This window comes from Rhinopithecus roxellana, chromosome 13 (assembly GCF_007565055.1).
Source record: "Rhinopithecus roxellana isolate Shanxi Qingling chromosome 13, ASM756505v1, whole genome shotgun sequence".
NCBI classification, from domain to species: domain Eukaryota; kingdom Metazoa; phylum Chordata; class Mammalia; order Primates; family Cercopithecidae; genus Rhinopithecus; species Rhinopithecus roxellana.
Window position 1 is genome coordinate 37,114,202 of NC_044561.1, and position 24,425 is coordinate 37,138,626.

Genomic DNA, 24,425 nt, shown 5'->3' on the forward strand with positions numbered 1-24,425 from the left:
GGGGATTCAGGAGGGAATATCACTGGGAGAAAGGTCTCTGGTTACTCATAGCAACCAACTTTAAAAGTGCTAGACATTTCCAGGGCATCATGGCAGACGGGAGGCAGGACCAGGTTGCAGCTCCAATTCGAGCAGACAGAGGAGTGTGTGGACACTCACATCATGAATTTTTGCTTCAGAACGATTGCAGAAATAAATCAGGAAACCTGGGAGGACTCACAGACCCCCTGAAGGAAGTGGATTCCTCCTTCAGTAAACAGGAGACAACCCAAATACTGTGCTGGTATCCACAGCTGAGAGGCCCACAGACAGTTAACATCACAAGACTCTGTGCAGACAACCCCTAGTACCAGTCTAGAGCCTGGTAGACTTGTTGGGTGGCTAGATGTAGAAGAGAGGTAACAACCATTACAGATCTCTCTCAGGAAGCCTCATCCATAGGAAAAGGGGGAGAGTACTACATCAAGGGAACACCCTGTGGGACAAAAGAATCTGAACAACAGCCTTCAGCCTCTGACAGTGCCTACCCAAATGAGAAGGAACCAGAACACCAACTCTGATAACATGACAAAACAAGGTTCTTTAATACCATCAAAAAGTCACACTAGCTCACCAGCAATGGACCCAAACCAAGAAGAAATCCCTGATTGGCCTTAAAAAGAATTCAGGAGGTTAGTTATTAAACTAACCAGAAGGCACCAGAGAAAGGTGAAGCGCAATGTAAGGAAATCCAAAAAATGATACAAGAAGTGAAGGGAGAAATATTCAAGGATAGATAGCATAAATAAAAAACAATCAAAACTTCAGGAAACAATGGACATACTCATAGAAATGCAAAATGTTCTGGAAAGTTCCAGCAATAGAATTGAATAAGTAGAAGAAAGAAATTCAGAGCTCGAAGGCAAGGTCTTTGAATTAATCCAAACCAACAAAGACAAAGAAAAAAGAATAAGAAAATGTGAACAAAGCCTCCAAGAAGTCTGGGATTATATTAAATGACCAAACATAAGAATAATCAGTGTTCCTGAGGAAGAAGAGAAATCTAAAAGTTGGGAAAACATATTTGAAGGAATAATCAAGGAAAACTTCCCTGGTCTTGCTAGAGATCTAGACATCCAAATACAAGAAACACGAAGAGCACCTAGGAAATTCATTGCAAAAGGATTATTGCCTAGGCACATTGTCATCAGATTATCTAAAGTTGAGACAAAGGAAAGAATCTTAAGAGCAATGAGACAAAGGCTCAGGTAACCCATAAAGGAAAACCTATCAGATTAACAGCAGATTTCTCAGCAGAAACCCAACAAACTAGAAGGGATTGGGACCCTATCTTCAGCCTCCTCAAACAAAACAATTATTAGCTAAGAATTTTGTATCCAGTGATATCAAACTTCATATATGAAGGAAAGATACAGTCTTTTTCAGACAAACAAATGTTGAAAGAATTCGTCACTACCAAACCACTAAAAGGAGCTCTAAATCTTCAAACAAATCCCAGAAACACATCAAAACAGAACCTCTTTGCAGCATAAATCTCACAGGACCTATAAAACAAAAGTACAATTTAAAATGCACACCCACACACATAAAATGTATGCAGGCAACAAATAGCATGATGCATGGAATAGTACCTCACATCTCAATACTAACATTGAATTAAATAGCCTAAATTATCCACTTGGAAGTTACAGAATTGCAGAATGGATAAGATTTTACAAACCAACTATCTGCTGCCTTCAAGAGACTCATCTAACACATAAGGACTCACACAAACTTAAGGTTCAGGGGTGGAAAAAGACATTTCATGCAAATGGACACCAAAAGTGAGCAGGAATAGCTATTGTCATATCAGACAAAACAAACTTTAAAGCAACAGAAGTTAAAAAAGACAAAGAGGGACATTATACAATGATAAAAAGGCCTTGTCTAGCAGGAAAATATCACAATCCTAAACATGTATGCACCTAACACTGGAGCTCCCAAATTTGAAAAACAATTACTAATAGGACTAAGAAATGAGATAGACAGCAACATAATAATAGTGGGGGACTTCAATACTCCAATGACAGCACTAGACAGGTGATCAAGACAGAAAGTCAACAAAGAAACAATGGACTTAAATTATACCCTGGAACAAATAGACTTAACAGATATATACAGAACATTCTGTCCAACAACCTCAGAATATACATTGTATTCAACAACATATGGAACTTTCTCTAAGATAGACCATATGATAGGCCATAAAATGAGTCTCAATAAATATAAAACAATTTAAATTTATCAAGCAGTCTTTCAGTCTACAGTGGAATAAAACTGGAAATTAACTCCAAAAAGAACCTTCAAAACCATACAAATACATGATCCTTGGGTGAAAAATGAAATCAAGATGGAAATTAAAAAATTATTTGAACCAAACAACAATAGTGACATGACCTACCAAAACCTATGGGACACAGCAAAGGTGGTGCTAACAGGAAAGCTCATAGCCCTAAACACCTACATCAAAAAGTCTGAAATAGTCCAAACGGACAATCTAAGGTGACACTTCAAGGAAAGAGAGAAACAAGAACAAACCAAACTCAAACACAGCAGAAGAAAGGAAATAACCAAGATCAGAGCAGAACTAAATAAAATTGAAACAAAAACAATACAAAAGATAAATGAAACCAAAAGCTGTTTTTTGAAAAGATAAACAAAATTAATAGACCATTAGTAAGAATTCAAATAAGCTCAATAAGAAATGAAACAGGGGATACTACAACTGACACTACAGAAATACAAAAGATCATTCAAGGTTACTATGAAGACCTTTACATGCATAAACTAGAAAACATGGATAAATTCCTGGAAAGATACAACCCTCCTAGCTTATCAGGAAAAATTAGATACCCAGAACAGACCAATAACAACCAATGATATTGAAATGGCAATTTAAAAATTACTAACAAAAAAAAAGTTGAGGACCAGACCAATTCAGAGCAGAATTCTATCAGACATCCAAAGAAAAATTGGTACCAATCCTATTGACACTACCCCACAAGACAGAGAAAGAGGGAACCCTCCCTACATCATTCTATGAAGCCAGTATCACCCTAATACCAAAACCAGGAAAGAGGATAACCAAAAAAGAAAACTACAGGCCAATATCGCTGATGAGCATAGATGCTAAAAGTCTTAACAAAATACTAGCTAACTGAATTCAGCAACATATCAAAAAGATAATCCACCATGATCAAGTGAGTTTAATACCAGGGATGCTGGGATGGTTTAACATATACACATTAATAAATGTGATACACCACATGAACAGAATTAAAAACAAAAATCACATGACCATCTCAATAGGTGCAGAAAAAGCATTAGACAAAATCCAGCATTTCTTCATGATTAAAACTCTCAGCAAAATAGGCATACAAGCGACATACCTCAATATAATAAAAGCCATCTATGACAAACCCACAGTCAACATAATACTGAATGGTAACAAGGTGAAAGCATTCCTTTTGAGAACCGGAACAAGATAAGGGTGCCCACTCTCACCATTCCTCTTCAACACAGTACTGGAAGTCCTAGCCAGAGCAATCAAAAAAGAGAAGGAAATAAAGGGCATCTAAATCACTAAAGAGGAAGTCAAACTGTCACTGTTTTCTGATGATATGATCATTTACCTAGAAAACCATGAAGACTCTTCCAGGAAGCTCCTAGAACTGATAAAAGAATTCAGCAAAGTTTCTGGATACAAAATTAATGTACACAAATCAGTAGCTCTTTTATACTCCAACAGCAATCAAGCTAAGAATCAAATCAATAATTCAATCCCTTTTACAATAGCTGCAAAAGCAAAACAAAACAAAGCTAAACAAAAAAACAACTTTGGAATATACCTAACTAAGGAGGTGAAAGATCTTCACAAAGAAAACTACAAAGCATGGCTGAAATAAATCAGAGATGGCACAAACAAATGGAAACATGTTCTATGCCCATGCCCATGGATAGGTAGAATCATTATTGTGAAAAGGACCATACTGCCAAAAACAATCCACAAATTCAACAGACTTCCCATCAAAATACTACTATCGTTCTTCACAGAATTAGAAAAAACAATTCTAAAATTCATATGGAACTAAAAATGAGACTGCATAGCCAAAACAAGCTTGAGCAAAAAGAACAAATCTGGAGGCATCACATTACCTAATTTCAAACTATACTATAGGTTATAGTCACCAAAACAGTATGGTACTGCTACAAAAATAGGCACATAGACAAATGGAACAGAAAAGAGAACCCAGAAATAAATCCAAATACTTAACAGCCAACTGACTTTTTAAAAAGCAAACAAAAACATAAAGTGGGGAAAGGACACCCTCTTCAACAAATAGTGCTGGGATAATTGGCTAGCCACATGTAGGAGAATGAAACTGGATCCTCAACTCTCACCTTATACAAAAATCAACTCAAGATGGATTAAGGACTTAAATCTAAGATCCGAAACTATAAAAATTCCAGAAGATAACATTGGGAAAACCTTTCTAGACATTGGCTTAGGCAAGGATTTCATGGCCAAGGACCCAAAAGCAAATGCAATAAAAACAAACATAAATTGCTGAGACTTAATTAAACCAAAGAGCTTTTGCATGGTAAAAGAAACAATCAGCAGAGCAAACAGACAACCCACAGTGTGGGAAAAAATTTTCACAATCTATGCATCCGACAAAGGACTAATATCCAAAATCTACAATGAACTCAAATCAACAAGAAAACAAATAATCCCATCAAAAAGTAGGCTGAGGACATGAATAGACAAGTCTCAAAAGAAGATATACAAATGGCCAACAAACACATGAAAAAATGCTCAACGTTAATAATGATCAGGGAAACGCAAATCAAAACCACAATGTGATACTACCTTACTCCTGCAAGAATGGCCATAATCAAAAAATTTAAAAATTGCAGATGTTAGCGTGGATGTAGTGAAAAGGGAACACTTCTACACTGTTGGTGGGAGTGTAAACTAGTACAACCACTATGGAAAACAGTGTGGAGATTCTTTAAATAACTAAAAGTAGAACTACCATTTGATTCAGCAATCCCACTGCTAGGTATCTACGCAGAGGAAAAGAAGTCATTATACGAAAAAGATACTTGCACACACATGTTTGTGGCAGCACAATTTGCAATTGCAAAAATGTGGAACCAACCCAAATGCCCATCAATCAATGAGTGGATAAAGAAACTGTGGTATAGGCTGGGCGTGATAACTCATGCCTGTAATCCCAGCATTTTGAGAGGCTGAGGTGGGTGGATCGCGAGGTCAAGAGATTGAGACCATCCTGGCCAACATGCTGAAACCCCATCTCTACTAAAAATACAAAAATTAGCTGGGTTGTGGTGGCCTCCAGCTACTCGGGAGGCTGAGGGAGGAGAATTCCTTCAACCCAGGAGGCAGAGGTTGCAGTGAACCAAGATAGCGCCACTGCACTCCAGCCAGGTGACAGAGCAAGACTCCATCAAAAAAGAAAAGAAAAGAAAAGAAAAGAAAAGAAAAGAAAAGAAAAGAAAAGAAAAGAAAAGAAAAGAAAAGAAAAGAAAAGAAAAGAAAAGAAAACCATGGTGTATAAATATACGATGGAATATTACTCAGCTATAAAAAGGAATGAATTAATAGTATTCGCAGTGACCTAGATGGGACTGGACACTATTATTCTATGTAAAGTAACTTAGGAATGGAAAATCAAACATCATATGTTCTCACTCATAAGCAAGAGCTAAGCTATGAAGACAAAAAGGCATAGGAATGACCCAGTGGACTTTGGGGACTTGGGGAAAGGATGAGAAGGTGGTGAGGGATAAAATACTACAAATAGAGTACAGTGTATACTGCTTGGGTGATGGGTGCACCAGAGTCTCACAAATAACCACTAAAGAACTCACTCATGTAACCAAACACCACCTGTTCCCCAATAACCTATGGAAATAAAAATAAAAATAAAAAGTACTGGAATTTCCCGGCCACGTCTGGTTCCCAGGGCCTTTGCTCTGCTGGGCTCTTGCCTGACATTTGCACCTTTTCTCCCTCTCTCTTCATTATTTCTATTCCTGCAAGTATCAGGCAGAGTTGGGCACCTTCAGCAACTGTGAGGCTTTGGTTTTCAGGAAAATGGAGAGAATTCTTTCCTCCCTGATAGACTCTGAACCTGAATCATCTACATAACAACAACTTACACTAATAGCCTGAACAGACTGACACCCCGACTCCACCTCACATATTTTATTCAAATTCTTAGCACTGTAAGTGAGCTTCCACTTCTACTGTTGGGAAGAACGCACTCACACTCTGTTCTCCCACTGCTTATACTTGCTGAAACAGATCATAAAATCAGCATTTGACAAACCATTCAGAAGGGGGGATATGATGTCCTCTCACCTTGATTTTGAGGGAGTCAGTGTCATAGGGACTTGGTGTGAAATCCGTATGCACTCTGGCACGACCGCAGAATGGTCCTGAATAGGGGCCATCGTCATCCAGTCGAAAGCTGTCCCGGTTACTCGTACCATCTGAACAGCTTGTTATGCCACCTGATGAAAGCAGAAGTTCACAGTTGTCATTGAAGACTTGTAACATTCTGGACCATCATCTGGACACAACTAAGTATTGATCGTGCTGGACCACTGGATGCCAGGCTCAGGAGGAGGTTCTAATTGACCCATCCTGGTGTCTCTCTCCCAGTTGCTCTCAGTCAGTGACGTCTGTCCTCTGAGCCATTTCTAACCTTTTTCCTGATGATCTGGCCACTCTCTCCTCTACCACCAACCCAAGTACCCTCTCACTTCATTCCCCATATTCTGATCCAGGACACAGTGTACTAAGTATTGGACACTTGCCAAAAGCATGACATTGCAAAGTTCCCTGCAACTTATCACAAGACTTCTTCCCCAGAGTTCCCACTGTGTACCAAAGGCCATACTGAGGCAATATTTCTGACATAACAGGTGGCACTTTTGCTTGTTGTATGAGTGTAAGGAAAGGAGAAAGTGTGTCTGAATGTCTGCACCACCATGTGGTTTGAAACTTCTAAACTGGGTCTTTAAAACTGCTCCAAATCCTTGTTGTCTGCTCCTCTTATTTTTGATCTTAAACTTCAGGAAAAAGAGAAAAGAGAGCATTTTGTCACCTCCCTGGAAACAAGAATGGCTCCCAGTGGAAGTAACTCTCCTCCCTCACCCTCATACTCAGTCATCGCTTCATGTCTTCCTTCAGTCTAACCTTTCATCACTCTGTTCAATGAGGGAATAGCCCACGTTTCACTACCATACATTGTGGAAATAAGGTAAAGCTCCTTCAAGATGTTCCATATTGTATGTGAAGTGATGTAAAACACAGATGAGTTGCATCTAATCACACAAATTTAGTGGTACACGGTAATCGTAAAATGAACCACCATCTCTTCACACCCTGCCTTCCATGGCAACTCCAGACCAGGGCTTTTTACAGTCCATTCTAGTTAATAAAATTCTCCCCACACCCAGCATCACAATATAGAGTTTTAAAACTTCCAGCAGAAATGAATACTAATGAGATCTGAATTTCATACATGCAAAAAAAATTCTTTAAATGTTTCTGTGTTAGCTTTTGTCACAAAATAACTATTCTACAACCAATAGGAAAATAGGAATAAAACTCAGGATATTTGAAACATCTGGTCTTTGCCATACATCTTCAAATAACAGAAGCAGTTGATTTAAAAGGAAATGGAAAATAAACTTTGTAAAAATGTTTAAAAGCCCTGAAAAGATTAGAGAGATGTATAACAGTCTACATATAAAAAGTCATAAGGCACCCTGCAATAGCAATCGTTTCATCCAAATATTGTAGCTGGAAATGTGACTAAATCCTGAATGATCTCCTTCTTAGAAAAAATATTGATCTTCATTAGAAAATCCTTGTTGGTTACTTATGGATCCCGTTTTGTCACCTAATGGTGATAGTCCTATCATTTATTATTTGCATATTGCTTCACTCTTTACTCGTTCATGCTGGGTTAAGATCTAAAAAGTAAATGTCGGTAAAGTAAATTGATGCAAATGTGCTACATTTTTCAGAGTACTTCAGAAAAAATGGAAAGTGGTGGGGGGAGAAAGAAAGATGGGGACACAGGGAAGAGGGAGGGAGAAAGAAAGAGAGAACAGAACAGAAAATAAATTTCATTTATCTGAATACTTAAAGTCATTTTTAAATATTTTGGCTCAAGATAAAGCTGGCTCCCTCCAACAAGGATTTTTATTTTAAAGATGCATATTTAATCTCCTAATATGACTTTTTTGAGGCATATCCCCAAGAGCCTCGTTGACTACAGTGTTAAAAGTTTTAACACAGTATATAACTGTGTCAAATATATTATGTATTATTTAAACACTAGCAACTCTATATAGATTTAATATATCTTACATCTTACATTTTTACCATTTCTCTTATCAAGTAGCTGGAACCTTGTTGCTAATATAACTTGTTGTTTTTTAATTGATTTAACCCGGACCTCACACCCAGGATCTTGTCCCTGATTCATCAGCCTTACTTGATGAGCTCTGTCCACTGTAGAGACTATCCATGGAGTCACTGGCTTTGAGGGACACCTTCTCTGTGTGGGTCCCAATCACAGGGTCACTGTTTCTATATGGGTGGGCATTCTCTCCATCTTCCTCATCCTTCAGAAAACATATCAGAGGTTAGGTACAGAGAGAAGATTTCCACGGAGATGTTCATTGTGTACATTGAGTTAATAGGCAAGACATATTTTAGCAATAAAATACTTAAGGACACATAAGGATAAAATATGAAAGTAGTTAATCTTCAGTTCAATTTCTAGCAAAACCTTTTACAATACACTTGGAAAAATTATTCAGATGACACATTCTTTTTGTAGAATTCAGTTGAAATTATAATGGCTCATTTTCACAAACTAGGATGAATATCATATCAATATTATTTAATCAAAAGTGTTAGATTTATTGACATCTATGGTTTATCTTTTAAAGCACTTTGACTTCTTCATGTTGTCCTTATCCTTTATTTAACACCATTACTAATCCATTGAGATCTGATCCTACAAGCTTAAACTCTGCATAGTTGTTTCATGTCAGTTATTTGCACCCTACCAGATCACTAGATATGAATAAAACATGTACATTTTGCAATTCTAAAGCAAAGCTTATCTAAGAAGCTTTACAAATCTAATACCGTGCTTGCCACCTAGTCAAGTGAGAAGCAAATCTTGCATAAAATTAGAAAAGACAGACAATTTCAAAACAAATTATATTTTCTTGAAAACATCTCCAATGTTTTCCATATTTCAATAGTTTGGATTAAACCTATGAATTTCTTAATATTCATCAGAATGTAATTCAACATTCTTTATTTGTGAGCATTTCTAAACATTGATAAAACTTCAGAATATACATATGATATACACTCAGTTTGATTCTCCACTTTTATCCATTTCTTTATTCATTCAGTCATTCAACACAATTTTATGGAACACCTCCTAGGTACTGGGCAATGTTCTGGGAACCAGGGATTTTCATGGTAAACAAGATAACAGAGTGCTTGCTATAATGAAGGATGCTCTATTGTGTTAGCTGTGTGTGTGTGTTGTGTGCGTGCGTGTGTGTGTGTCTGTGTAGAGTATTTGGGGAGGTGTGTATAAACACAATAAGACAATTTCAGAGAATAGTAAGTGTTATGAAAGACATAAAACCGGGTGATGTGAGATAATTTGTTGCTGAGGTTAGGGTTACAGGTTGGCTGATTTAAATGGAGTATCCTACAAAGACCTCTGCCATACAGTAACATATGCCCTGAATTATTGACCTAAATGATAAGAAAATGTAACTTATGTGAAGCTTTGGAGACAGTTTTCCAAGCAAAAGGAACAGCAAGAGCAAAATAATTGAACTCAGAATTATCCTGGGTTGTGCAGGGGAAAACAGCAAGGCTAATGTAGTGAGACAAAGGAGAATACTAGAGTGTGAGTTTAGGGAAGCAGACAGGAGCCACATCAAGAAAAGCTTCATAGACCATGTGTGGTGGCCATGGAAATGTGCCACTTAGATCTCTTGCTGTGGGACTCTTCTTTACTGACAGCCCCAGGACTACCCCTCTGTATCCATCACTCCCCCTCTGTATCCATCACTCCGTGGGCACTAAAGCCATGCTCCCTGTTAGTAACTGAAAAAGCAGGGGTATTGTTTGAATTCTAGTGGAATGTAGGGTTCCTGTAACGGAAAACTTTAGTATAAGAATCCCCCATCAATCTGACCAAAGCTTTCTCAGAATTCTGTTGAAGTATGAGACTCTCTCTACCTGATTCTTCTTCCTTTTCCTTATCCTTTTATAGATGTCAGGTTTGCATTGCAGTCTAAAGGCTTTCTCTTAAGCCTTCCTAGCATTTCTTCCCATAAATCTGTCTGTGGTGTTTCTACTTCTTTCTTGGGATCTGCTTCTCAGAGGACTAGAATGAACACAGCATGTAAAGGGGTGCACTATGAAGACACTGAAATTTTAACCATGACCTGATTTCCACTTGTCAGAGATATTTCCGGCTTTCATATGGAGAGTAAATTATATGGGGGAAAGAATAAAAAGAATGGAAAGCAGTTAGGGGATTATTGTAATAATCCAGGAAAGAAAGGTTGGTGACTTAGTCTAAAGCAGGAATAGTTTACATGGAGAAATTAGGGAGTTTATATATACTTGGTAATACAATTCAGAGAATTTACTGATGAATTAGTGTGCAAAGTGAGAAAAAGAAGGAATTTAGGGTGATTCTTAGATTTTCTTTTCTTTTTTCCTCTTTTTTATATTTTTGCTTTTATTTATTTTGAGAATCAGTGTTGTCTGCTGCCACTGCTGTCTGAATACAGGATGAGAAAACCATTTTTTTTGTAAAAGTGTAGAGAATCAATATATTAGCTTTGGATATATTAGGTTTTGGATGTCTACTGGACAGCTAAACGAGGATATCAAAGAAACGATTGTATTAATATGGCAGATAAGTGAAGACGTCATAGCTAGAGATACAGTCATGAAAAACGAAGTCATGAGAGCAGATGAGCTGACTTAAGGGGGGAGTGTAGATTCAGTGGCGCATCCAGGAACAAGCCTCAGGAAGATCAAATATTTCGAGGGATGAGAAAGAAAGCAGAGTCAAGAAAGCAAGCTATGAGGAAGAAGAAATGTCAGAAGCATGCCCAGTCAAAAACAAGAGAAGTGGATGTTTTATATGTAAGGAAATCAGCACTTGAGTCAAATACAGTTGAAAAGTAGTAAGGAGAAAGAAAAGTGACCATTGGACTTGGCAACACAGAGGTCACAACTGATGGTGACAGCTATTTTAATGGAGTACTGGGGACAAGCCCTATTGAAGTGGCTTGAAAAAGAGAATGGACATATTACATAAAAATCAATAACGCAGAATTGAGAGCCCATAAGTAAACCTGCTTATTTATGATCCATATATTTATGACAATATATTTGTGGTCAACTGATGTTAACAAGAGTGCCAAGACAATCAAATAGGGAAAGAATAGTCTTTTCAACAAATACTGTTAGGACAACTGTATATCTACATGCAAAAGAATGAAGGTGGACTCTTCCTATATACTGCACAGTAAAATTATCTTGAAATAAATCATACACCAAAATTTAAGAGATTATTGACCTCTTAGAAGAAAACATAGGAATAAATCTTCATTACATTAAGTTAGACAATGGTTTCTTACATATGTTAACCAAAAGCACAAGTGACCAAAAAAAGATAATTGGACTACAATAAAATTAGAAACATTTGTGCTACAAACAATACCATCAAGAAAATAAAAACACAGTCCACAGAATTGGAGAAAATATGTTATATTGCAAGTCATATATCTGATAATATCTTGCATCTGGAATATATAAAAAACATTTAAAACTCAACAATAAAAAGATAAATAACCCAATTAAAAATGAACAATGGATTCGAAAAACACTTCTCCACAAAGATAGATAAATGGCTAAAAAGCACATGAAAAGATTCTCGACATTGTTAGTCATCAGGGAAATGTAAAGTACAACCAAATGTGAATCAAAATCACAATGAGATTCCACCTCACATCCACTAGGATGCCTAGTACTAAAAAGACAGACAATAACAAGTGTTGGCAACGATGTAGAGAAATTGAAACCCTCATACATTGCTGGTGGGAATGTAAAATGATGCAGCTGCTTAAAAAACAATTTGCCAGTTTCTCTACTAGACATGGAGTTACCATATATCCAAGAGAAATGAAAAAATATTTCTGCACAGAAAATTGAACAGAAGTATCTGTAGCAGTGTTATTCATAATAGCCAAAAAGTGAAAGCAACCCAAGTGATCACTAAGTGATAAATGGATAAATTAAATGTGGTCCATCTATAAAAGGAGAAATATTATTTGGCAATAAAAAGGAATGAAGTAAGTACTGGCACTTGCTACAAAAATAATGACATGTTGTTCTTCACATTGCTCTTCACATCATGTTCTAGATGCATGATTTTTTTTTTTTTTTTTTTTTTTTTTTTTTTTTTTGAGACACAGTCTTGCCCTGTTGCCAGGCTGGGGTGCAGTGGTGCAATCTCGGCTCACTGCAACCTCTGCCTCTGGGTTCAAGTGATTCTCCTTCCTCAGCCTCCCAAGTAGCTATGACTACAGGCATGCACCACCATGCCCAGCTAATTTTTGTATTTTCAGTAGCAACGGGGTTTCACCATGTTGGCCAGGCTTGTTTTGAACTCCTGACCTCAGGTGATCTTCCCGCCTCAGCCTCCCAAAGTGCTGGGATTACAGGTGTGAGCCACCGCACCCGGCCAATGTATGATCTTTCTGAGTGTCAGTTTCTTCTTTTAAAATGAAAGGAATACTTCCTTCCACCCAACTTCTGGGCGTAATGACTGAGGAAGAAAACAAATGCTTAAGTACTTCATAAAGTACCAAGCACTTCTATAGTCTAGCTGAATAGTTTAAGAAAGTTTTAGTAGAAAAATACAAATGATTATCAGAGAATATTTACCTTTTCCTCAGAAAGGGCTTTGATGTACTTTTTACCAACTTTTTTCTTCATTGTCCATGAAATAGCTCTCATTTTTTTACCCAAACCTCCTCCATTATTTGAAGTTTTACTTGGTTCTCCACTTTCATTTGTGGGATCTCCTTCATGTACCTAGTTTAGAATTGTTTACAAAAGACAAAATAATAAAGCAATAAAAAACATTGATCTGAAATCATTGTTACAGAGAACATTCTGAGTTTGTGGACTTCGCATACATTCTGTGCAGCAGCCTCCAAAATTTCTAAAAATCTGGACATAACCCATATTTTTAAAGTTGTCCAGGCCTGGTTGCTTGAGTTACAAACTCAGAAAGTAAAACTTGTGATGTTAAAGGACTTGAGCCTCACATCTGCAACTCTTTTAGAGAATTTCGGCTATTTTTAAAATAGCTGTATTGACCAATCATTTTATTGCCTCTTCTTGAGATGAACAAATAAGATTATATACTAGGTATAAGGAGTTCTTACGTCTACCTAGGTGAAAAATATTTTATTGGAAGCTTTAGATAGACTGTAGCATCTATTCATGTTGAGTAAGCCTTAAAATACCCTCTTGCTTCTCATAGAAATTGAGATGATTGTGGTTAAAGAAGTTTTCGTGTTAATTAAATCCACTGAGAAATGTGAGATTTTGTTTTCATCTTAGCGTGCACATTTCCTATATTCTCAAGCAATAGTAAATATGAACTAGTTCCAGCCATTAGTACAGAAATCTTCATGTAATTCACATGCTAGATTAATCAAACATCTTATTTGATTAGACTGCTTTGGTCTTTGCTTAGGAATGCTGTTAAACCAATGACTCAGAATAAAACACCCTGTTCACAGCCACAAGACTCTATTTATCATAACATAAAATAATGTTCTGCCAATATCATTAATATATTATGTGATATATATTACATTATATAGAATCTATATGAAATAAAGTATCCTCACCACCCACCTTGCCCCTCGCTACTTCTGAAGTCTCCCTTGCTCACCAGAGCAGTGGTTCTCAAAATATGATCCCTGGACCAGCAGCATCAACATCACTTGGGAGCAGTTTGTGCTTTAGCAAGCTCTTTGAGTGATTCTGATACTCACTAAAGTTTGAAAACCACTGTAATAAAGTATTGCCATGCTAGCCCCCTTGCAGTTTCTCTATCAGGTTCTCACCAACTTTGTATTTGCTTTCGCCATTGGCTTCCCCTAAATATCCAAGAATTTCTTCCTTCAGTCATCCAGGTATCTACTCACATGGCATATAATAGGAGAGCAATTTTCTGATTGATCACCCTCCACACTTCCATACGTCCTGTTTATTGGCCCTGATTAATGATTCTTCTAAGCAGTTAACATTACCCGATAATATGTTTGTTCATTTGATTATTGTCTGCATCTCCCACTATGATGCATGTTCCATGAGACTTGAGACTTGATCTGTTTTCTTTGAGTGTCTAGAGTACTTCTAGGCACATAGCTATCACTTGATATTATTTCAGTAAATGAAACTTCTCATGTAGAACATTGCAGATTTTTTTTTCTTGGAGGATATGTTTGGGTTACAAGTCCTAAAATACCTTATATTTGCAAGAAAGGAAACTTGAAGGACATCTAGTTTAACACTGTCCACCATTCCCGTTAGGTGGACAGGTAGTCATTCACTGAATATAAAAAATAATGGGAAACTTCCCTTTAGTGAACTTGAATATTTTAATACAAAAGTTTAACCACATAGTTAACATCATTATTAATCAATATTATATTTTGCTTCGTATCTTACCCCAAACTGCCTATGATAAATATGAATGGACAGCCAATTTAAACCCTCATTGCACTTTATTAATTTCTACATTCAAGGTTATAAAGGCAAAGATTCTTTGCTTAATTCAAAAACCCCGAATAAAATATAATTTGGAAGCACTTTAAAACTTTAGAGTTAGCCTTTTTCTTCTCTCTACTTAAATCTTCTCTGTCTTCACTGTAAATTGATTTTTCTAACATAAATAAGAAATATATTATTTAATTACTACTTGTGTTACCCTACAATTTCTAAGCTTCAGAAAGATGTACTATGAATATTTTTCAGGTTTTTCCAGCATTATTTACAGAAGCTACAAAGAAACTACGTTTATGTCTTTTGAATGTTCACATTTTTCTATGCCTTTCTGCACAGACTGAATTAAATTTCTGTTTAAATATTACTTATGGTTTTGTTGTTGTCTTTTTAAGATTTGTCTTCCCCTATAAGCTCCAGGCATGAAGTAAGGATTTTATTGTGTTATTGCAACAGTACTTCCTGAGTGTCTAGGGGAAAACCTGTCATAGAGTAGGTATTTTTTGAATGAATGCTGGATTTTTGAAAAATATGCACACTATTTTATTAGGTTCACTAAATTCTTTCACAAATTACTAGGCCATCATTATCAACCAATGAACCTGAATGAACATGAACTATCTTGTATAGGTTAATACCAGAATTATAAACTAAACAGCAGTAGAATATATGTATGATTGTGGAGAATTAAAAATTTATATAAGATGCCAACTGAAAATAAAATTATATACAGTTTCTCTCTCTTTCCATATATATATACACATCCACACAAACACATGTATGTGGCTAGAGATTTATATGTATATATTACATTTATTAGTTACAATTATGTAAATGTTGATTGACTATATAATTAGGTACAAGTTTACTCATAATTGTGAATATATACATAATAAATTAATAAAAGGGATCATTATTAAAATTAAAATATTTTAAAATATTGCAGATAAATACATTTGAAAATAAGCATAAGATCTAAAAACCTATTGATCTAAAAAGAATATATTTCCTGTGAGGTTGCTGAATCAGGTTCAATGGTAAACAGTATTTTCAGTTTTCTTAGTAGACACCCCTTCTCTCTACTATTTTATTAGTTGCTGTTGTACCTGTCATTAATCACTTAGCAAATGTGGCCCCTACTTTATGAGACAATACGGCAAACTTTGGAGTCAGAGAAGAGGTTGAGTTCTGCCTTTGTCATTTATTCACTCTGTAACTTAGATGTAATTTTATTTGATGAAGCAAGCATATTTCTGCAATGGCAAAATAGATATACTAATAGTTCCTATGTTATAGGTAGGTAAATTGTTATAAAGTTAGCATTGTGCTTATTTCATCGTGAGTGCTCAATTAAATGTACATATTATTGAAATTATTATTATGTAAACTTAATTCTATGGGAAGTTTTTCTTAAGCTACAATTAAAATGTCCGTAGTTTACAAATGTGTAAGTAGCGCTCACCAATGGGATGTTTCAGTGTACACTGAAGTGTGAGAGTCCAGTTGAGCAGCCGTATGCTCTCCTTAACAAATGTACAGTCGGGCCGCTTAATCTTGTTCTAATTTAAAGCAATTACAACTGACATAAACTTATACATATATCTATCAAATAATGTGTATAAACACAGTGTGTGTGTGTGTGTGTGTGTGTACATATATGTATACATACATTGTTTTATAGTAGAAATACTCAGGAAATTTGGAATTTTCAGTGTCACTTTGAATTCTATCTTTTCGGGTTCATGTTTTGCTTTCCCAAACATCTGTTAGGCTTCTTAAAATAGGATTTTACTTTCAATGCCCAGCATGGTACTGGGTACTGATAGAGACAGAAAACAGACAAGAGTCCTTTGCGAAACCTCACCTTCAAGCCTGAAACAGCGTGAGGGCTGAAACACCAGATTGCTGATCCTGGATGAAGCTCACCCTTTCCCCACTGATTCTTAATAATGCCCACCTGTGCACTGGGGGAAACTGGTGGAGCTATGGGAAGTTCACGTGGTTTGCTGCCGGGGGGAGCCTGGCCTCTTTTGTTGCTAAGTGGTGACCTGGGATTCAATCTGTAAGGTAGGGGCCTGCTAGCAGGACTCTCGCTTTGCTGGGAGTTCCTCTTTTTTTTTTTTTTTTTTTTTTTTTTTTTCCTTTTCACGCAATAAACCCTGCCTTACTCACCCTACAGTGTGCCTAAATTTTCCTGGTCGCGTGACAAAAACCCATTGCTTTCTACAACAGTACTAAATAATGGTTTGTTCACTTATCACAAAAATACATGCAAGGCTATAATTTTAAAATGTATTTATTTTTCTTATTTTACTTTGCAAAAGTGACATTGTCTTCATAATATTTCATAATGTGTTTGCATAACATTCATAAAAATGGAATAAACTACCAACCTCAGTTGAATCATCTGGTTTTGATAAAGAATTATTCCGAAAACGATCGAAATTCCCAAAACTGCTGCTTCGCTATAAAATAGAAAAGAAAAAGGAAACTTAGAACTTGTTATTTTCACTGCCAAACTGATAAATATATTAGATTATAGTTTAATAAGCACCATCTCTTGCAAATACAGGCTTTAAGAAGCTCTTCTCTCTGGAATATCCAAAGGCTGTGAAGATATACCTATTAACATTTTTATATTTACAGTTGCTAAAACGTCTTCCTATGTTTTATGTTACAGTGTTAAGTAAGCACCTCAGAGAAAATCTTGGTTAAATTATTTTAAATTTTTGATGTTGATTTTGTTCTTTGAAGCGGCAGCTGAAGAATCCGTGAATTCTAAAGCTTCTTGAAATGAGCTAACCACAAACTTAACAGCATGTAGTACTAACCAACTAACCAATAAACAAATAACAACAACAAAACACACAAACAAAAAGCAAGCATCTGAGTAGATCCATCATTATGCCTCACAAAGATCAAGTTTGTTCACACACTGGGGCCTGTGGGGTGGAGGGCGGGGAGAGGGAGTGCATCAGGAAAAATAGCTAATGCATGATGGGCTTAATACCTAGGTGATGGGTTGACAGGTGCAGCAAACCACCATGGCACATGTTTACTTATGTAACAAACCTGTACATCCTGCACATGTACCCCGAAACTTAAAATAAAAATGAAAATAAAAGATCAAGTTTATTAAAAAAAAAAAAAAAGAACATAAGTGCATTTTCTATTACCAACTCTTGATCATTTGAAATTCTCTGCTGGATATCAGAAAAAGAAGGCACACACATAGACTTATTAACAAATTGAACGCAGCATTTAGGTATGCACAGTCCAAGGCTGGGAGTAAAACGGAATTTTTCCACATTTAACATAGAATTACAATGAGACCTCTGGGTCCATTTCATTCACTGTTTTGAGAAAAAGCTCAGTATGTTAATAGAAGATGTTGCCTTGAATACCTTTTGCTTACAAAGCTGAATTTTTATTATGCGACTCATTCTAGGCAGGTAATTATAAATAATTTCTGATAGTTGACAAAATAAATGAATCCCTTAAACACATTTTAGAATTCTTTAGAGTCATTGAGTCAAAAAATTGATATTTTCTCACTATCTAATTCTATGCATTGTTTGGGATGGTGGATATCTGATGCTGTGTTCTTTGTGTACTCATAAACCCCAAGAATATTTTCTTTCTAAAGGACTTTATCTTATTTCAAGCTTATCATATTTTAAAAATAAACTGGTGGTACTGACATATAATCTGGTAATTTAGAAAATTAATAATGGGAGTCAGTAATCTATAAAGCCTTATACAACAAGGCCTCACTTAATGCTGTTGATAGGATCTCGGAAATTGCTACCTTAAGCAAAACCAGGTGTAATAAAATCCTCTTTACCATAGGCTGCTTGAAATAACAAGTTCAAATAACAAGTTCCTATGATCCATTTCTCGTCAGAAAAACATTATCAAATTTCTAAATAAAGAGCCAAACACTTCTAATGGTAAACACTGAAACAAATGCAATCCATACATACATTTAAGAAAAATTAATTTAAGACATTAACATAATTATTTACCCAGTTACTCCAGCTCAGGGTTGCTGTGAGTGGCCAGAGCCTATCCCCACAACTCGGGACACAAGGCAGGAACCAGCCCTGGACAGAGTGCTGTTCCCTCGCAGGGCACGCTGAAGCCCACATCCACAATCACTCATTGTGGAACAACTTGGACACGCCAATTGACCTGACATTCACTTCTTTGGGATGTGGGAGGAAACCCATATAGAAATGAGAAGATTGTGCAAACCCTGCAGTGACAGTGACCCTGGTCAGGAACTGACTTTTTTACTCCATCAATGTTATTATAACAAAATGATGTTGGAGAAAACAATGTTATTGGAGGACCTGATATGTTGTCCTTTCAGAAATCACAGCCCGTTTCAGTAAAAGGCAGCTTCAAGGGCTCCTAGTCCCTGGAAGCTCTCATGCCTCCCTACCAGCTATCTTTAAAAATTTTTGTTTCCCTTTTAAATGAACTGAAATAAAAAGATCCTGACGTGTGACAAGGGGTTAGCTTGATAGACGGTGTGATACAGAATGTTGCCCCAAGGATGGTAGCTGTGTTAGACACAGTTAACGCCTTTTGCTGACTGGCCACCCCCACTGAGCAGGCCCTTCAGCCTGTGGTGAGAGGAGCAGAAGTGAAGGCTGAAACTGAGAACCACACTGGAAAATACAAAGTCTTCTTATGTAGTACTTACTAGCCTAGAGTGGCTTCTCAGAATATTAATCACTCCAACTTGCCTAGTAGGTGTTTCCATCTGGCCGCCATTGCTCAGCAATCACAGAAAGGAATTGAGCATATTGTTGTCCAGCTTATAAACAATCTGAACACATGGAAATCTATTACTCTTTTTGATACTTAAAACCATTCTATGGCCGATTGGAGTCCATGCCCAAGGCAATTTTGTAGCCTACATATAGCCTGTTAAATATTAATGAGAGTTAGGGTATGATTTCCACAACTGGATAATGGGTCCTGTTGCACAGGAGGGCACAGAATAGACTCGCTTTAGCATTTTGCTACACTATCTTCTTCCATTAAGTAATCAATAGCCACCACCTTTTAAAATTAATTCTCCCCTCGTTATATCAATAAAGAAAAGCAGATTTAGGAGTCGTGGTTTAAGAAGAACACAGGACTATTACCCTGGGTTTTGTCAGTCATCTCATTGCTAATTACTCAATGGCTTTATGCCATCAGAGTGTATCAATCCATTTTAAGACACCCTTAAGAAAAAAATCTAAATATTTAAAAGAACATTTACATTTGTTCACGATTCTCTAGTTTAAAAGTTAGTAACTAACTTTCTCAGATGGTATTATAATGTATAGATTATGGTTTATGACAAAAAAGGACTAACGTCTACTATGAGGTCTGGACAATGAACACATTTATAACTTCTGTTCTGGTCAAGTTTTATGATAACAAGGTGAATTATATGGAAACAAAGCTTGCTTCCTAAATAATAGTACTTAATAAATGAGAATGTGTTTGAATGTTGGTAATGTTGCATTATATAATTGTAATGTATTAGACTCAGTAAATGTTATCAAGTTCTTATCAAGACAGAGTTATTATATAAACAAAGAGCTGTCAAAAAGAAGAGGAGCTTAAATAAAAATGCTATATATATTTTAGATAATTCTTTGTGTCTGCTGACTTTGTATCATATTTACTCATTATACTCTACATAAACGTTTCCAGTCTTTCCTTATGCAATTAGAAGTGCATTTGTAAAATGACACAATACCTATACAGGGAAATTTGGCAATATCAAGCAAAATTACATATACATTTGCCCTCTGTCCCAAGAATTCCATTTCTAGATGTCTTTACCAGCAATACATTTGGATATGAATTGTTTACATTTCCACATTCACTGTAGCACTTTCATATTATCAAAAAGCTGTAAAGCCTAATGTTCATCAGGAAGATATTGATTGAATAATATATGGTACATCCACACAATGCAAAGGTATGAAGCTGTAAAAAATTAAATACATGTTTTTATGTGCAACAGAACAACCTACAGGATACAGTGTAAGTTGAAAAAGTAAAATGGAGAAGAGTGCAATATGTTTAAATACATCTAACATCAAAATTCATGAGTTCATAAGGATACTAAAAAGAAAAATTCATCAGTTACATTGGGAAATGTTAAAATTATATTCTGAAAACTAATAAAGGGACAACTTAGGCATTTAATCTGCCTTTCCTGTATGAAACCTATTTCATCAACCAAATAGTTCATCCACTAAATAGTTGATGAGGGGAAATTGTTCTATATATGTTCATACTTCAGCTAATCAATTAAAAGTGATGAAATAATAAAATTACCACTTTGCAAACCCCTAATGCAATGTCGGATCCAGCCAATGATCATCAATGGTCACTAAAATCACACAAAAGGAGATAACCAGAGTATGTGCTTTGTGATGGAAGCATTAAATACAACTAATGAGATATTGTTTATAAGAAAGAAAGGAAGCAAGAAAGCAATCGCACCAAGCTCTGTATCTAGCTACTAGATTTGAGGAAAAAAAAGGGACAGAGGAGCATGTTAAATGATACCAAGAAGATACAGTCAGTCGGAAAATATACAGACAAGAAAATACAGGACAAAACAACTGAGTTTCTTCAGCAAATCAATGTAAAGAAATTTTTAAAAAGAGTTAAAGTATAAACTAAGAGACTTCAGAAATATGTCATCCAAATATAATCCATGAATCTTGTTTAAATATAGATCAAATAAACCACTATACCAAAAAAATCAAAAGACAACTGGGGAAATTCTTAAATGACTAGCTATTTGATGTTAAGGAAGTAATGTTACTCTCTTATTTACAATTTGAAATAATCTAGTGAGGAGCAGCAAATGTGTGGGCATGAGGAAGAAACACAATTGGTCACTCTTGAATAATTAGCTGGGCGGTGGATATATGGGGGTAGTATTTACTAATCTCTACTTTTACATATATTAAAAATTTTCCATAATAAATTGTTGGGTTATCAAAAGAAATATTCCTGTATAATAGCTAAAATGATATAAAAGTTAGTGGTCTCATAACTTTATTTATTTATTTACTTATTTTGAGACCGAGTCTCCCTCTGTCACAGGCTGGAGTGCAGTGGCTCCATCTCGGCTCACTGCAACCTTCGCCTCCTGGGTTGAAGCGATTATCCTGCCTCAGCCTCCCAAGTAGCTGGGAATACAGGTGTGTGCCACCACACCCAGCTAATTTTTTTGTATTTTTAGTAGAGACAGGGTTTCACCGTGTTAGCCAGGCTGGTGTTGAACTCCTGACCTCAGGCAATTCACCCACCTTGGCCTCCCAAAGTGCTTGGATTTCAAGTGTGAGCCACCACGTCCAGCTGGTTTCATAACTTTAATAAGGAATCAATTTGTTTTAAAAAAAATCATAATATGGTTTAGGTCATGGTTGTTTGGAAGTACAGAAAGGGAAGAAAATAAAGTTGTGTTTCTTAAATTCATTTTAGTACGACTAACTTTCTGATATAAATATGGGCCCTAGGATTGCTGTTTTCAAGATTACCTGCAATCACATGGTGCAGTTAACCTTCTTCCACATGGTCCACTTGGCTTACCCAAAAATAGTGCAGAACCAGGGTCAGCTGGGGTGTCTGAACACATTTGTGTATGTGTGTTTCCATGCAATCTAATGAGTAATATAAAAGAACTTAAGAAGATTCTTTTTTTTATTAGTCACCTCTCCAGTTTTGCAAAACAATCCTAATTATTACAGAATAATGTTTCATGATATAAAGCTGGCAGCATTCTTAGTTATCATCTAGCTCTTCTCAATAAGGAAACTGTTGAAACCAGAACTTGCAAAAAAATCCTTTTTAAAAATTCTCCACTCTGATACACTCTCCCCTATGCCATTCCATTACAGAATCTAGATCCTGTCGTCTCTCAAAGAGACTTGCTTTCTGAGCAGAATAAAAATTATGGCAGTTAGTTTGGTAGGAAGAATGAAACTAACTAGGTTTCCTAGAATACTGACCAACCTGCATTTATGAACATTAAAGGGTCTCTATGTAGAAATCTGAATCAAGCTTCTGATCAAAACCAGAAGAACTTGACCCTCATTTTCTTTCTTAGCCAGCCACTAACTTTGGGGGTCTTCAAATGAAATCTCATCTCCAGCATGACTTAATATTTGGGTAAGGTGCTGCTGGAAAAGTTTCACAGTCTATTTCAAAGAAAAAATTTGCATATGTAAGTCACACATCTGCAGTACTTTCTAATATACTGGCAAATTAAAAATTACACACACTCTCCCAACAAGTTCTCACCTCTTCTAAATACTGCACAAAGAGCGTTGGTTAGTAATATACTCAAAGATCAGAATTCTGTTTCAGCACACCCTTGTATGAATATTCTACTATAATAAAAGCTGAATCTCAATAAGCTTGTCAGCCTTTATCCAAAGGCACTCGAAGATTTAATTGTTCTAACTAACTCGGGTACTCAGATCTTTTGAAGAGGTGAAACAAATTTAACTCACTTAAAATAATCCGTTAGAATTGCTTCAGTGTCGTGTGGTGCCAGTGGAATACACTTCTGTGGGGTATCAGGAAACTGAAAGCTGAAAGACAACTACAGCTGTAAAGCCTTGTCTTCAACACTCACATTTTATCCTGGGATAAAGTCAACCCAAAGCTCAAACATATATCAATGCTTTAAATATTTTCAATGTACATCTGGATTCTAAGAACAAAAACTAGTCAGTCTACTGTATCTCTCTGGTTCAGTAACTTTTCTGTCAACTGCAAAACATCTTCAAGAAGTGCAGATTCTGACTCCACCACGGTTTTACAATGTTTTGTCAAAATTTCCATGCTAAAGAGTTGCTTTCAGAAGTTGAGGTGACACTAAAAATGTTTTCTGCAAATTGAAACCATCTCAAAGATTACCTGAGGGAAAGAAGCTAGAACTAAAAAAGAAAAATCAATGCAGAGTGATCCATAACCTCTAAAAGTGGTTATTCATACCAGCCTATTTTATGCAACAAAACAAGTTTGATGAGTAAAAAAGACTCAAAGGTACGACCATATCTCACACTTATTATTTACCTTGTCCCCATAGACTATAAATCATGCTACACTTCTGGGAATTGGGTAGAAATTATGATATTCTATTTTACTTGAAAGGAGTTCTTAAATAATATTTTGATATGTTTTAAATATTAAAATGAAATAATATTGTTATATGTTTTAAATACTGCTTTTTCAGGTAAAAAGCATAATATGGCCAAAGAATTGGTATCATCAATTCTTTAAAAATCTATTAAAAATGAATGAAAAACTTTAGAAAATGTGCCCATGATTACACTACCATGAACTGCTCAATTTGTTTTCCCTATTGTGAAACTTCTGCTTGGCCTACTCACTCCTACACAATTATGTTATTGTGCACTTTCTATTCTTTCTCTCTCTTCTTCTCTAA

At 36.0% G+C, this 24,425-nt stretch overlaps 1 protein-coding gene across 3 annotated transcripts in view; it reads right to left on the bottom strand.

The window, feature by feature from the left end:
* The window catches only part of SAMSN1 (SAM domain, SH3 domain and nuclear localization signals 1), a 62,145-nt gene that overhangs the window by 18,796 nt on the left and 18,924 nt on the right, over positions 1-24,425 (bottom strand). The window contains exons 2-6 of one of the 3 annotated variants that reach the window (XM_030915205.1): positions 23,485-23,565; positions 17,338-17,409; positions 13,088-13,237; positions 8,577-8,706; positions 6,428-6,579 (exon numbers count right to left, since the gene is read on the bottom strand). In XM_030915205.1, coding sequence (XP_030771065.1) covers positions 6,428-6,579; positions 8,577-8,706; positions 13,088-13,159 — 354 coding nt within the window. In that variant the 5' untranslated portion in view covers positions 13,160-13,237; positions 17,338-17,409; positions 23,485-23,565. Of the gene's footprint in view, positions 1-6,427; positions 6,580-8,576; positions 8,707-13,087; positions 13,238-17,337; positions 17,410-22,509; positions 22,582-23,484; positions 23,566-24,425 lie in introns of those variants that run through there. The other 2 variants (XM_030915206.1, XM_010360386.2) reach the window with 2 other exon arrangements.